A 17031-nucleotide genomic window follows, 5' to 3' on the forward strand; every position below is an offset into this window, starting at 1 on the left:
CTTTAATACCTCTAAATCGCTCGCTTCCTCCCTGCCTCCGTTCTTTATCCACCGCAACGGCGGTGCCTCCCAGGCTGGCATCCTCGCCGTCGGACTGCCCTCCGCGCCTTCCTCTCCAACCGCTTCATCAATCTCCGCCACCGCCGCCGGACTACTCCATCAACGTTTTCCCTCCTTCTATCCCTAAGTAAATGGGTACGCCGATCTTTTTCCTCCTCATTCGATGAACGTTCGCTCCAAACGAACCAAATTTGTTTCCTTTTGCCCGAACCTGAGAAATCACCTGAAGATGCGCCACTACACTCATCAATCTCCACGCGATATGCTCAGTTTCTCCACCATAAGGAAGCCTGGAGTAGGGTTTCGACATTGAACTCAATTTTAAAGTGTTCTGCAGGATGCTCCCTCACTTTTAGGCGTTTGTTTCCATTGCGTCGCCGATCATCGACTGACAAAGCAGCAATGATCATGAACAAAAAGAAAATGCATAGAGATGATAGCAATGCCAACGATATCACAAGAAGAGAAGAACTTTGAACAGCAAAGCGCATGGTTTCCTAAAAATGCCACCTTTGGCGACAGGGCTTTTGCACCACTGCAAGAGAGGTTGAGTTTCCATGAGCTCGAAATTAAAGAAGTTTGTAGATGAGATACGATGCCAGTAAATCGGTTTCTGTTTTGTGCACCTGCCGAGCAAGCTCGGCATGGATGCTTCCTGTGAAATTGTTCTCTATTAGCCGAAGGCTGATCATCTACATGAAGTTGCCTATCTCAGGAGGTAATGATCCACACGACTGATTGGTACTAAAATCTATTGCCTAATAAATTGTTGCTTTAAACTGTCGAAACCGATAAAGGTGAGTGAAGAGGTTAGTTCACTCAGCCATGTATATTGTGTGAAGTTTGATACACAAAGAACAAGAAAATTCAATGAAACCAGAAGGTTGTAAAACACACCAGATCACCTGGTTACAGTCTAACATCGCGACAGCAATTCAAGAGTCCTCACCCCTCAGCCACCGCACTCGAAGAATACCGAGTTAAGCAACTAATCCAAGACGACCAAGATTTACCAGCTGACAGACAAAGATAAAATCTAATAGCACTCTTTCAGCCTGGTAAGTTGTCACCTTGTGGAAAAAGGGTACTTTTGATTCAAAGATTTACTAGCATTCTTTTAATTCTCTTTATTTGCATGCAACTAGCAGTTCATCAGCTTCACAAGGCACTTTGACAACCACCTTTCCAGTGATCGAGTATCCTTCTGATCCTTTTTCTTGGTATGATTTATGTTTTACGGCCAAAATTTCTTCCTCAATTTGTTATTATAATTTGACTAGCTATTATCAACGATTGATCCATTCTTGTCCTATAAGATCATATGGGTAACTGAAACATGCTTAGATAATCACAACCTCAAATGCTTCTTTCTGAAGATGTATATTCGGAAAGTAAAATCATTGTTGGTTTATCTTTCTCATTCCACTGGGAGGCATGTGATGGCTTGAAGATGTTGAGTATGGAAGCCTTTGCAATATAGAAGTAGTGTTACATAGTTTAGGACATGGATTCAACAGAATAGTCGATCAGTGAATTGGCCCGATGGTGGATACTTGTGTTTTCTAAGTTAGTTTTGCTCTATTCTAGTTTAGAATGACTATGTGGTTTGAATACCACTAAATGAGGTTAGCAAAATATTTGAAGGAATTAGTCTGAAGGGCTGCACCCCTGATGCTGTGACATATGGTTCGCTAATTGATGGTTTAGGCAAGATGGGTAAGGTTGATGAAGCTTATAGGTTGTTTGAGAGGATGTTGTGTTGGTTGCTACTCGGAAAACCTATAGGTTCCACTGTACAAAAATTTTGTACAAAGGTCTGAACCTTTTCCTAGCTACCATGTGTTCTTTTAAATTAATTTTGGATCGCCTGCGGAACTTAAGATCCAAAACTTAATCTATTTCTTTTAGGTTTTATGGATCCTTATAAAAGAGATATTTTAAGTTTAAGTTATTAATTCCATTAAATATTAATTTTCATAATTGGTTCCCAGTACTGACGTGGCGAGGCACATGGTCTTCTTGGATATGGGAGCAACCACCACCGACTAGACAAAACCTTTTATGGAAAGCTAATATTTAATTTCCTAAAATAACTTTAGGTTAACCAAAGAGAACAATCAAATCACAAGGAAAAGAAAGAAACAAAAGAACACAATTTCGAAAAACCATATTCGAAACACTAGAACGTAAGCCTCTTGTATTTAGTATTATTTCCAAAAATAACTAGTATGATGCGGAAAGAAAAATTACTAGTTATACCTTTTAGAAAAACCTCTTGATCTTCTACCGTATTCCTCTTCTTATCCCGGACGTCGTGTGGGCGACGATCTTCCGAGACGAGAACCACCACGCACCTTCTTCTTCTCCAAGCAAGGTTCGGCCACAAGAAGAACCACCTCCAAGGAAGAAGAACTTGATCACCACCAATACTCCAAGGGATCTTCAAGATGAGGCTTCCTCCTCTTCTTCTTCTCCTTCCTAGGTCCGGCCACCAACAAGAGCTCCAAGAGATGTATGGTTCGGCCACCAAAAGAGAAGAAAGGAGAAAAGCTAGGGCCGGCCACAAGAAGAAGAAAAGAGGGAGAGAAAAATAGAATAGATTCGTTAGCTTTGAAGCCTCCTCTACCCCCTCTTTTATAATCCTTGGTCTTGGCAAATAAGGAAAATTTAATAAAAACTTCCTTAATTCTTTTGCCATGAAAAGGAAAAAATTATTTAATCAAAAATAATTTTCCTTCTCCAATTTATTTGGCCGGCCACACCATAGAATTTCCAAGCAAATAAAATTTTAAACATCAATTAAAACTTCCTTATTTGCTTCCGGAAATTTATAAAAATTTCTCAATAATTTTTATCCCTTCATGATTGGTTTATAAAAAGGAAATTTAATAAATTAAAATCTTTCTTTTAAACATGTGGATAAAAAGAAAGTTATCTCTAAAAATTAAAATCTCTTTTAATCTACAAATAAGGAAAGATATCAAATCTTTTCTTAATCTCTTGTAGAAACTTATAAAAGAGAATATTTAATTTTAAACTTTCTTTTAAATCATGAACATGATTTAAAAGGAAGTTTTCTTAAAATTTAAAATCCTCCTTTAATCAACAAATAAGGAAAGATTTCAAATTTTAAACTCTCTTTAAACATGTAGATGATTTACAATAAGGAAAGTTTTACCAAAAATTAAAACCATCCTTTTAAACTACAAATAAGGAAAGAGATTAATCTCTTCTCTTAATCTTTCAGAAAGCTATAAAGGAAATTTTTAATTTTAAACTCTCTTTAAAAACCATGATATCCACATAAGAAATCATTTTAATAAAAATCCTTTTTTATTCTTCTCGAAGTGAGGTACTCGCTTGGGATGCTAACCATTCCATTTGGTCTTGGCCGGCCCTAGCTGGGTTCCAAGCTAGCTCGCCGGCCCCACTGGACGGGTGCATGTGGGTATGGTATAAACTTATATACTGAGGCTACGATAGGACCGAGAGGAGGAATTGTTTTGGTCTCCGATAAAATTAACATCCTCGCCCCTAACACACAACTTAATTTTATCAATAATAATTCATTCCACTAGAGAACTATTATCAACTACCGCACCAATCCCAAATTACATTTGGGCCTTCTTATTACGAGTGTGTTAGTCTCCCGTGTTTAAGATAACAATGTCCACTAATTAAGTAAGTTATCGACAACTCACTTAATTAATATCTAGCCCAAGAGTAAGACCACTCAACTTCATCATCATGACGAAGTCCACCAGGTTTAACACGACAATCCTTAGCTCCTCTCGGGACATTCTCAACCTAGATTACTAGACACGCTTCCTTCTATAATCAACAACACACACTATAAGTGATATCATTTCCAACTTATCGGCTTATTGATTCATCGAACTAAATCTCACCCATCGATAAATTAAAGAAATAAATATCAAATATACGTGTTATTATATTAGATTAAGAGCACACTTCCATAATAACCGAGGTCTTTGCTTCTTTATAAAATCAGATAAAAGAAACGACCTCAAACGGTCCCACTCAATACACTCATAGTGTACTAGTACACCAAGATAAACCGATACCTAATTACACCACGACCTTCTAATGGTTTGTTCCTTTCCATTTTGGTCGTGAGCTACTGTTTATAATTTATAAGGAATCGATAACATGATCTTCTGTATGACACCACACACCACGTTATCTACAATATAAATTAATCGAACAACTACTTTTATCATAAATGTAGTTATTCGACCAATGTGATTCTTATTTCTAGATAAATGTTTATACCAAAAGCTAGACTTTTAGTATACACTCTAACAATCTCCCACTTATACTAAAAGACTGTGCTGTCATATACGCTACATCCGATTCCCATGCCTTCAAAAACTCTTGCCTTAAGGACCTTAGTTATCGATCCAATCTAGCGCAACAACTTCTCCTCGCTTATACGATTTCAGATTGGTGGCGCCTATCAGGTTTATCATTTTATAGACTTATGATTTCTTCGAGTTCGTTATCAGACCAACATTATTACAATAAATCGTAATAATCTTCGACAAACCGAAATCATCTCAAATCTATCTTGAGGTTATCGAGTCATTCTTTTATGGCCACCTGAGGCTCGCCATATACTAAGCTTCTACATGGAGTCCAAATAAACACCTATGCTTATCACTCTTCCATAGTTATGACTTTACCTCCAAAGTAAACACAAAACCCCGAGGTCGACTTAATATCGTCCCTATCCGATTGAAGTTAAAATCCATGAACCCATTGGGACCAAAATAATCGCTTTGTAAACTAGGATATAATCTCTAGTGCCTCTAAGGTACTTATACGCATCGCAATTCAATGTCCTTGTCTAGGTTACTTGATATTCGCTAACTACGCCTGCAAACAGATTTGATCTCGCATAGATACATTAGGTCGTCTAACCGCCAAGCATAAAGAACTACCTACATGTCCTCAATCTCCTTTGATGTCATCAAGACATCTCTTTAGATAAAAACACTCCATTCTTAAAAGGTAAGAAACCTTTCTAGGAGTTTTGCATGCTAAAAACGAGTAAGGATTTTTTTGATATATTAAACTCGGGATATATCTATATATATTTTTCTTGCGATCCCTTATTACTTTGATCACAAAAATATATACATTCTCCCAAGTCCTTTATATCGAATTATTCGGACAACCATACCCTTACTTCTGACAACATTTTGATATTGTTTCCAACTACCAAAATTGTTATCTACGTATAGTACAAGAAACATCACCACGTTTCCATCACACCATTTGTATACACAAGACTTATCCGTTTATTCAATAAATCCAAAGGTCCGGATTACTTTGATAAACTGGATGTTCCAAGACTCAGCTTTCACCCATGATCGATCGAGCCACACAAGACGCCTTAGCCCTTTATAACGAACCCTTCGGTTCGCTTTATGTGGATGCTATCTTCAAGACTTCCATTAAGGAATACCGTCTCGACATCCACTCGCCAAATAGATAAAAGAATCGGGATAGACTTAAACACGGCTACCAATGAAAAGTTTCCTTTTCATCAAGCCTCGCTGAAAGTTTCTACCTTCCGCTCATCCTCTTTCCTATTATGTACCTTTTACACCCAAAGGCTTTTACACCATCCGGTGGTTTTACAAGCTTCCAGATTTTATTGAATATATATATTTCTACAATTTGTTATTTACTGACGCTATCTTTATCTCGTGTGCTTCATCATACGTCCGGATGGCTCATGTTCATTTGGGATCAAGTCCAAAGACTCTCCTAAAACACGAATCTCTTAGGTTGCTTGACAACCCTCCCACTACGAAGAGGCACTATCTGTAATTGTGTATCTTTTATACGTGTTGCAGTTTCTCATGATATTTCATCTTATACAATTGGTACTAGATACACGCCCTTTATTATTTCCTTAAGAACAAATTTACTTACGGGTACGTGGTTTATTACATAGTCCTATTCTAAAAATCGGTCATCGATAATGACCTTCCGATTTTTAAGACTATAAACCTACTTTTGTTTCTCTAGGATAACTCACAAACAAGTGAACTCGCCCAACTTATCGCTGTCTCTTATGTGCTGACCACCCAAACGAATATACTTGACCAGCTTACGCCCATTCTGAATTCTACGGAGTAGAGTTCTCGACTTTGTAAGGTATTATGCTCACTGCTTCTAGTGTATATCCTTAAAACAAATTCGTAATAACTCATCATCGATCTAATTATTCCATAAGAGCTTTATACCTTCCTTTTCTACACCATTCTGTAGGGGTACCAGATGCAGCTAGTTGGGATCGAAATCCAACTTCCGATAAGTGACTCTAAAATCTCTCAAGAGGTACCTGCCACTACGATCTTCCATAGTGACTTTTACTTTAACATTTCTCCGCATCAACCTTGTACTCTTCGAACTAATCAAAGTACTTAGTCTCATGGTACATTAAGTAAATTTATTTGTATCTTGATATTAAATAGATAAAATATTCAATACTACCTCTTGCTGGATAGTCATAGATCACACAAATCGAATGAACCGCTTTCAACATATCTTCGACTCCATACCCTCGACTTAAAAGCTTCTTGGTTATTTTCCTTCCAAGTAAGACTCGTAGGTTGAAAGATTTCCACCACCAACGAACCCAAAAGTTCATCACCTACCAACGAATCCTACTCAAGTATAACCTAGCTTTAGATGCCAAAGATATAATCGGTTCATTTCAAGGTCGCTTTCTCTTAAAATTAGAATACGTGTTATTAATTTCCATTGCTGCATCGTGGGAGTTTATTGGATTATAAATTAAACCATCATACCGTAATAGATAACTTTCCTATTTTTCTCGATAACAACTTGTTATCAAATAGACATAATATCTATAATAGTTTAGAAACCGAAATCGAGTTCTTTCTAAACTTGGTACGAAAGACAATTACTTAAAATCCATATTTTATTCTTATCAAAGGATAAACATCTCCCATCGCAACATTTACCACTTTTACAGAAGTGCCCATGGACGGTGATTTCCTTCATTTAGTGTTTTCTCGAACCCCGAACGAATCGCAGATATGATTAACGGCATCTCAGATCTACACCTGTGTTCCGTAGATAACACCACTAGACATGTTTCAACTAATGAATTAAATACACCTAAATTGTTCTTAGCTAAGACAGTCTACCTTAATGTCCAAGTCCCATTTCCAATCATTACAATTGGGACTACTAAGTCTTTTCTATAGTATGACTACTAGGGATCGACAAACATCCTAAGAATCACAAAACATTTCGTCAAGATCAACTCCTTAAAATCTCCATGAATTTTGTATACAAAATCAAGAGGAGATTTTATTCATTAATTTTATTATCTCGTCAACTTTACTTTACGATTAATAAAATTAATAGTTGATCCGCTTTGATCAAATATTCGGTCACAACTTTGAATTTAAAATAACATCGATTCCTCAAACAATATTATTTAAATTTACCAACACCTCAAACACCGTGAATTTCGCATGCCGTGGACGATACAAATTCAACATTTGTAAAAGGAGGGTTTTACCCATTAACTATCTTGTCAACGTATCTTTACGACAAATAAAATTATCTCAACACCGTTAATTTTGTATGCCACGTTAGTGTGGACGATACAAAATCAATCATTTGTAAGAGGGGTTTTAACCCTTTAATTTTATTATCTTGTCAACCTAGTTTTACGACAAATTAATAGTTGGTTTTTCTTTGCAAATAATAGCAGTAACTCCGATGGGAGGATACTATTAGATGTGTCTAAGTGTATACCATTACTCGACACTAAGTCCATTAATAAGATTACGCCCTTCCGTTGGGAAGATCACACGCCTTAACTTCCTATAGTCATCCAAAACGGAAGTATGCTCAGTGATCCACAAACAAGCTCATCCACATGGAGGAAGGCACTCGAGCCAACGCCAAGCTTGTTTGCATCACTTACAAACCAAGAATGGAGACCATGGATTTACTTAAAATCCTCTCCCACTTAGTTATTTATAAACGAGGAATTTTAACTACGCTAGCCTACTAAATACGTAAACTAACACGCACACATAACACAATATAAAAGCAATAAATGAAAATCTAATTTTCAACTATTACGGCTTTTATCTCTAGTTGTCTTCCGTGTCTTATCTACTGCCATATTTTGCCACCGCCATCGGGTCTAGTCGTCGCATCTATCCTAGCCTCTGGTCCTCAAAAGGTTCCACGCTTGCAAGATTCGATCCATGACATAAATAGAATTTTACATTTTGATCCTATATTCCATAAAAGGAACGTATATGTATCTAGATCAAAATAAAATCCTAATAAAACTAAATACACCTCCCGCAGTATTTTATAATACAATCACGCACACACAATAAAATGCCCTCGATACGTCCAAGGGTCCAATCACACACATAATAACTATAAGCCATAATATGGATCCTCGATCCACAAAGTTAAGACATCCTACTATTAACCGCCTAAATTATGTATTTACACGTGCATAATTAAACTAATACCAAATACACGTAGGCAAAACCCAGCTCGATACCAATTGTTGGTCACACTTGAAACCTATAGGTTCCATCGCAAAAATTTTCAGACAAAGGTCCGAACCTTTCCTAGCTACCATGTGTTCTTTTAAATTAATTTTGATCGGAACTTAACACGCTTGATCCAAAACTTAATCTATTTGTTTTTTAGGTTTTGACTGATCTCTGCGGAACTTAACACGCTCGACCCAAGTCACCTTAAGTTATTAATTCCATTAAATATTAATTTTCATAATCGGTTCCCAAGACTGACGTGGCGAGGCACACCTTCTTGGATACGGGAGCAACCACCACCGACTAGACAAAACCTTTTATGAAAGCTAATATTTAATTTCCTAAAATAACTTTAGTTAACCAAAGAGAACAATCAAATCACAAGGAAAAGAAAGAAACAAAGAACACAATTTCGAAAACCATATTCAAACACTAGAACGTAAGCCTCTTGTATTTAGTATTATTTCCAAAATAACTAGTATGACGCAAAAAAATTACTAGTTATACCTTTTAGAAAAACCTCTTGATCTTCTACCGTATTCCTCTTCTTATCCCGGACGTCGTGTGGGCGACGATCTTCCGAGACGAGAACCACCACGCACCTTCTTCTTCTCCAAGCAAGGTTCGGCCACAAGAAGAACCACCTCCAAGGAAGAAGAACTTGATCACCACCAATACTCCAAGGGATCTTCAAGATGAAGCTTCCTCCTCTTCTTCTTCTCCTTCCTAGATCCGGCCACCAACAAGAGCTCCAAGAGATGTATGGTTCGGCCACCAAAAGAGAAGAAAGGAGAAAAGCTAGGGCCGGCCACAAGAAGAAGAAAAGAGGGAGAGAAAAATAGAATAGATTCGTTAGCCATGAAGCCTCCTCTACCCCCTCTTTTATAATCCTTGATCTTGGCAAATAAGGAAATTTTACTAACAACTTCCTTAATTCTTTTGCCATGAAAAGGAAAAAATTATTTAATCAAAAATAATTTTCCTTCTCCAATTTATTTGGCCGGCCACACCATAGAATTTCCAAGCAAATAAAATTTTAAACATCAATTAAAACTTCCTTATTTGCTTCCGGAAATTTATAAAATTCTCAATAATTTTATCCCTTCACGATTGGTTTATAAAAAGGAAATTTAATAAATTAAAATCTTTCTTTAAACATGTGGATAAAAGAAAGTTATCTCTAAAAATTAAAATCTCTTTAATCTACAAATAAGGAAAGATATCAAATCTTTTCTTAATCTCTTGTAGAAACTTATAAAAGAGAATATTTAATTTTTAAACTTTCTTTTAAATCATGAACATGATTTAAAAAGGAAAGTTTTCTTAAAATTTAAAATCCTCCTTTAATCAACAAATAAGGAAAGATTTCAAATTTTAAACTCTCTTTTAAACATGTAGATGATTTACAAATAAGGAAAGTTTTACCAAAAATTAAAACCATCCTTTTAAACTACAAATAAGGAAAGAGATTAATCTCTTCTCTTAATCTTTGTAGAAAGCTATAAAAGGAAATTTTAATTTTAAACTCTCTTTAAAAACATGATATCCACATAAGAAATCATTTTAATAAAAATCCTTTTAATATTCTAGGTCGGCCACCCAAGCTTGGGACCCAAGCTTTGGCGGCTCATCAACTTGGTCTTGGCCGGCCCTAGCTCGGGTTCCAAGCTAGCTTGGCCACCCATTGGACGGGTAAGAAGGTGGGTATGTGGTATAAATCTCTATATACTAGAGGCTACGATAGGACCGAGAGGAGGAATTGGTTTGTCTCCCGATAAAATTAAGCATCCCGTGTTCCCTAACACACAACTTAATTTTATCAATAATAATTCATTCCACTAGAGAACTATTATTGAACTATCGCACCAATCCCAAATTACATTTTTGAGCTCCTTCTTATTATGAGTGTGTTAGTCTCCCTGTGTTTAAGATAACAAATGTCCACTAATTAAGTAAGTTACCGACAACTCACTTAATTAATATCTAGCTCCAAGAGTAGTACCACTCAACTTCATCGCCATGTCGGACTAAGTCCACCAGGGTTTAACACGACAATCCTTATGAGCTCCTCTTGGGGACATTCTCAACCTAGATTACTAGGACACGCTTCCTTCTATAATCAACAACACACTATAAGTGATATCATTTCCCAACTTATCGGCTTATTGATTCATCGAACTAAATCTCCCCCATTGATAAATTAAAGAAATAAATATCAAATATACGTGCTTGTTATTATATTAGGATTAAGAGTACACACTTCCATAATAACCGAGGTCTTTGTTTCTTTATAAAATCAGTATAAAAGAAACGACCTCAAATGGTCCTACTCAATACACTCTAAGTGTACTAGTGTAATTATACAGTCAAGATAAACTGATACCTAATTACACTACGACCTTCTAATGGTTTGTTCCTTTCCATTTTGGTCGTGAGCTACTGTTTATAATTTATAAGGTACTGATAACATGATCTTCTGTGTGTGACACCACACACCATGTTATCTACAATATAAATTAATTGAACAACTACTTTTATCATAAATGTAGTTATTTGACCAATGTGATTCTTATTTCTAGATAAATGTTTATACCAAAAGCTAGACTTTTAGTATACACTCTAACATGTTGGACGCGGGACACACGGCCAATTGTGTTGTGTACACATCTCTGATCAGAAACTTCTTCAGGCATGGCAGAAAAGAGGATGGCCATAAGATCTACAAGGAGATGAGTAGCCGAAGGTGTCCCCCTGACTTGACTCTTCTAAATACTTACATGGATTGCACCTTCAAGGCAGGCGAAGTTGAAAAGGGCCGTGCCATATTTGAGCACATCAGAGATTGTGGATTATCCCCTGATACTTATAGCTATTTTGCATTGATTCATGGTCTCACGAAAGCTGGCCATGCACGTGAAACATACAAGTTGTTTTACGCCATGAAAGATCAAGGTTGTGTGCTAGACAGACGTGCATATAATGTTGTCCTTGATGGTTTCTGCAAGGCAGGTAAAGTAGATAAAGCTTACCAGCTCCTGGAAGAGATGAAGGCCCAGGGCCATCCTCCCACCGTGGTTACATATGGGACGGTGATAGATGGTCTTGCAAAGATTGATAGGCTTGATGAGGCTTACATGCTATTTGAAGAAGCAAAATCGCTTGGCATAGTGTTGAATGTTGTTGTTTACAGTAGTTTAATAGATGGTTTCGGTAAACTAGGGAGGATCGACGAAGCTTATCTGATTATGGAAGAGATGATGCAGAAAGGTCTAACGCCTAACGTGTATACATGGAATTGTCTAATGCATGCTCTAGTGAAGGCACAGGAGATAAATGAAACGCTTGTTTGTTTTCAGTCGATGAAAGAAATGAAGTGCACTCCCAACACCTATACTTACACCATTCTTATAAATGGTTGTTGTCGAGTGCAGAAGTACAACAAGGCTTTTGTATTCTGGCAAGAAATGCAGAAAAATGGTCTGGTTCCTAATGTGGTCACCTACACAACCATGATATCGGGATTGTCGAAATTAGGGAACATATCAGAGGCTAGTAAACTCTTTGAGAAGTTTAAGGCTAACAGTGGTATTCCCGACTCAGTTAGCTTCAATGCTCTCATAGAAGGGATGAGCAATGCCAATAGACCGATGGATGCTTACAAGGTTTTTGAAGAAACTCGAATAAGGGGATGTAAAATTAATGCCAAGACTTGTATGGCTCTCCTAGATGCATTGAACAAGGCTGAATGTCTTGAGCAGGCTGCCATTGTTGGTGCTGTCTTGAAGGAGATGGCGAAATCCCAGCATGCTGCTAGATCATTGTAGAGTGCACATTGATGTGGTAAAATGAAGTTTATCCTTGTCCTAATAAAAGAATTCCTTCACAAAAGATACATTTGTCTTGTTGTACAAGTTGTTGTTCCTGAGAAAACATTACTTATGCTCCGACATAACAAAGATAGGTTGAGAATCACATATCTGTTGCTATTGATTTTGGCACATCAGTTAGAGAATTCTTACCATTTGTTCCTGCTAGCTGACCGAAGGTTTCTTGACTCCAATCATTTTTTCATCATGAAGGTTTATGAAGGATGCACCATTGAGGTACTAGAAAGATAAGCTCTCATGTTCGAATCAATTATGTTACTAGTTTAGTAGAATGCTTTAATGGAGTTAACAAAGTCTAGCAGCATGTATTTCTCAGCTAACAATTTTGTTTCTCCCCCTAAACTTCGGTAGCTGTCCGAAAAAGGCTCTTAGACTCTTCAAATCTTCATTTTACCTCCAATTTCCATTAATGTCTGTCATCAGCAAGAAATAGTCGTGTGGCACATCGACATTAAGAATAACTACAAATGTTCATGTTATGGCACCATTCTACCGAACAAAACATCCTGATAAAAGCTCTGGTAGAGCTTCTCGAGAAGATGAGCAGTGTTGAGGAATCAGGTTGCTTCATATGAAACCTTGTATCATACATGTTACTGCATATGATTCTTTAACTTTGGACAGAGCTTTGCAGTTTCTCACAGCATTTTGCGTGTAGTCTAGTCTCTTCAAGTTTCTGTTGTTCGGCAATGCAAACTTCAAGCGAAAATGCAAGAGACTTGAATCCGCCAAAAGAATCAGGGATGAAGATGTATATGCTTCAGGAAATAGTTGTGTCATCAGGAGGTTTGTCAAGACAATCTCCATCTACTTCTCTTGCATTTAGTGTTCTGAAAGACAAAGAGACATCCCGATGTGCAAATAATAGGGCGAATATTGTATTCAAGTTTCGATCAGGAATTTTTTTTAAGAAAAAACATATATTAGCAGTTTAATACATAGCTAAGTACATCTGAACAACCAAAGATTCAAGTTTTTGATTTCGTTTCCACGTTAACCAGGAGAAGTCCTCGCTCAAACTCTTCAAAATTTGTAAACACTAATTGTGTTTACTCACCGACTTGGAAACACCTCCTCCAAGTATCTACTTCTTCAAATCGATTAATTTTAGAAGTGATTAATTCAGTCTTATGAAAAATTTTCATCGGTTATTAGAATAAATTTAGAAGTACGAATGACTTGTTGCTTCGCAATCAGTGTTTCAAGATTATCTTCTCCTTGGAGAAAATTAATCTGCACTGCATTGTAGTTATAAATTGACTTATGAATACTTGATTAACTACGAAAATGCTTTGATGTTGTGTTGTAGTTCGGGGAAAAGACCTCACTTGAACTTTAAAATGGATATAGATGATTTTCTATACTTCAAAATATTTTGATACAATAAATATAAAAAATATATATTTTTTATAATTTAAATATTCAGTTTTTCGAACCGATTGATTTTGAAGGTGACCGATTATATTCCATAGAAATTTTCTATTAGCACATAGACTTAATCCGAAAGTATGAACGACTCGTCAATCTACAATCAACATTTTAAGTTTATCTTTCATCTTAAGAAAATTAATCCATAGTATACCGTAACTAGAAATTGATCTATGAATATTTAACTAACTATGAAAATACTTTATCGTTGCACCATAGTCTCGGGGAGAAGTCCTCACTTGAACTTTAAAACGAATGCATGATTGAGGTAATTTTTTATACTTCAAAATATTAATTTAAATATTTAACTCTATGAATTGACTAATCTAAAGTGATCAATCTGGTCCTTCTAAAATTTTTCATAGGCCATGAGAATAAATTTAGAAGCGCGAATGACTCGTCGCTATATAGACGGTATTTTAGGATTATCTTTTTCTTAGAAGAAATTATCCACCGTGTACCCATTAATACTCGATCAATTAGGGAAGTAGTTTGTAGGAAATCTTCGCTTGAACTTTAAAATGGCTCTGCATGATTGAGATGATTTTCGTCCCCTCGGATGAATTTAGTGGCTAGCGCATAAGGTGTTGCCACCATGGGATCTGGGGTTCGAATCTCGACAAAGCCGAGGTAAATGTCTCTCTTATATGCTAGTCACTATCCAAAGGCTAGTAACCGCCCGTGATTTACCTCCTTCGTGTTGATCCTAGAACGGATTGACGAGGATGCTGGGGCGAACGTATTCGTCTTTTGCCATCATGATTGAGATAATTTTCTATACTTCCAAATATTTTGATTGGATAAACTTTTAAAAAAATATATTAATAAAACAAACTGTAACAATGAATTTTATTTTTAGATTAATAAAAAACCTGTTAAAAAAAACGATCACGGTGGGACTCGAACCCACAATCTCCCGCTCCGGAGGCGAGCGCCTTATCCATTAGGCCACGCGACCACTGTGAAATGCTTTCTCATGTAAATTTAAAAATCTAATACTCATAAATCGCTCGCCTGCCTCCGTTCTTAAGCCACCGCAACGGCGTTGCCTCCCAGGCTGGCATCCTCGCCGTCGGACTGCCCTCCGCGCCTTCCTCTCCAACCGCTTCATCAATCTCCGCCACCGCCGCCTGACTACTCCATCAACGTTTTCCCTCCTTCTATCCCTAAGTAAATGGGTACGCCGATCTTTTTCCCCCTCATTCCATAAACGTTCGCTCCAAACGAACCAAATTTGTTTCCTTTTGCCCGAACCTGAGAAATCACCTGAAGATGCGCCACTACATTCATCAATCTTCACGCGATATGCTCAGTATCTCCACCGTAAGGAAGACTGGAGTAGGGTTTCGACATTGAACTCAATTTTAAAGTGTTCTGCAGGACGCAGTTCTGATCCTTTTTCTTGGTATGATTTACGTTTTACAGCCAAAATTCACTTCCTCAATTTGTTATTATAATTTGACTATTATCAATGATTGATCCATTCTTGTCCTATAATATGGGTGACTGAAACATGCTTAAGATGCATGTTAGGAAAGTAAAATCTTTGTTGGTTTATCTTTCTCATTCCACTGGGAGGCATGTGATGGCTTGAAGATGTTGATTATGGAAGCCTTTGCAATATCAGAAGTAGTGTTACATAGTTTAGGACATGGATTCAACATAATAGTCGATCGGTCAATTGGTCTGATGGTGGATACCTTTGTTTTCTAGGTTAGTTTTGCTCAATTCTAGTTTAGAATGACATGTGGTTTGAATACCACTAGATGAGCTTAGAGGTTGTTTTAACAATACATACAGATTCAATTTAGGTACAACGAAAATAGAGGATACCTTTATGTGATGGAACCTTTGTCTCACTTAGTAGATTAGCACAAATACACAAAGAAATAGCAATAATAATTCGATGTGGTTCATTGTAAGCCTCTGTCCACCGAGAAACTTATCTTTGTATTAGAGACCTTAGTCTTATCTAAACTCTTCTCTTAATAAAAAGAAAGTGAAAAACTTCTCTAAATCAAAACTCTTTCTCTACAAATCTCTTAGCTCCAAAATGCTCTAAGAGTGAGCAATTCACCATCACCATGTTAAAGTAGAGTTTATCGGACCAATATATTCTCAAACCGAACAAAATTCATATAAATACAACAATAACAACAATAACCAAGTCTTTTAGCACACTAAGTAGGAATGGTCATATGGATTCTTGTACATCGTTAGACTCAATTACCTATTATATTTTCATCTATATTTATATTTAAATAAATTTTATCATATTTTATGTTGCTAATTAAGTGTTTTTTTCTCCCTCTTTCTCTATTAACTTGTATATTTATCATGATCTTAGATCGTCTAAGGCCCACCTTAAATGTGGGTTTCAAAAATTTTCCTCAAGAGGTGGAATCACGACTTTCTCTCACTTTCCCTCTAAATTCCATATACATAGACAAAAATATATATATATATAGCTGTAAACTCATATTACTTTATGATTAGATAGTACCAACATTTAGAATTTTGCTTATGGAAGAAGATTCCGTGTGATGTTAACATTTGAATAACAAATAATTTTAGTAAACCTATTTAATCCCTAGTTAGGATCAAAGTCCTCTTTTAATAACATTCCAAGCAAGTTAAGTGGGTGTATCAAGCGCTCTCCTAATAATCAACACTTTTTTTCCATCTTTTTACCATTCTTTGAGGCAACTTGTGATATTTATGCATCATGTCTAAACTAAACAGTGTTGTCATGTCCTTGAGCTTTCTTTATTTGAATAATTGTACTGAAGTCTGAAATACACTGCAAAACCATCCGATTAAAATATTCAGGTATTCAACTTGTACGATCCAATTAAGATCAATATAGAAATTTTTCATCGACTATCAAGATAAATCGAAAAACATCGAACTCCTTAGGTGTCCTTGAGTGAAATTTAAACCCTTATTATTTAAGGAGTTCATCCCACCATTTACCATGGTAACAAAGCCCCGGGGTTATATATGGATTGCAAAATGCTCATCTGAAGACAGTAGCCATGCTGCTTGGACAATGAAACACACTTTAT

The 17031-nt window shown here is 36.5% G+C and overlaps 1 protein-coding gene and 1 non-coding gene across 3 annotated transcripts; one reads left to right on the plus strand and one right to left on the minus strand.

The window, feature by feature from the left end:
- The first annotated feature begins 50 nt into the window (after positions 1–50).
- LOC122055827 (pentatricopeptide repeat-containing protein At3g06920-like) lies at positions 51–13456 on the plus strand. Of its 2 annotated transcripts, XM_042617465.1 has the most exons (4): positions 51–195; positions 398–1118; positions 1209–1280; positions 11341–13456. In XM_042617465.1, exon 4 carries the CDS (start codon positions 11381–11383, stop codon positions 12473–12475), a length of 1095 nt encoding a protein of 364 aa, XP_042473399.1. In that variant the 5' UTR covers positions 51–195; positions 398–1118; positions 1209–1280; positions 11341–11380; the 3' UTR covers positions 12476–13456. The 2 variants fall into 2 exon arrangements, with proteins under 2 accessions (XP_042473399.1, XP_042473398.1); XM_042617464.1 differs by lacking the exons at positions 51–195; positions 398–1118; positions 1209–1280 and having other exon boundaries at positions 11172–13456.
- A 1395-nt stretch (positions 13457–14851) lies between these two features.
- Positions 14852–14924, minus strand: TRNAR-CCG. Its single transcript has one exon. It is a non-coding gene; the product is annotated as a tRNA-Arg (tRNA).
- Between the last annotated feature and the right edge of the window lie 2107 nt (positions 14925–17031).

This window comes from Zingiber officinale, chromosome 3B (assembly GCF_018446385.1).
Source record: "Zingiber officinale cultivar Zhangliang chromosome 3B, Zo_v1.1, whole genome shotgun sequence".
In the NCBI taxonomy this organism is placed as follows: domain Eukaryota; kingdom Viridiplantae; phylum Streptophyta; class Magnoliopsida; order Zingiberales; family Zingiberaceae; genus Zingiber; species Zingiber officinale.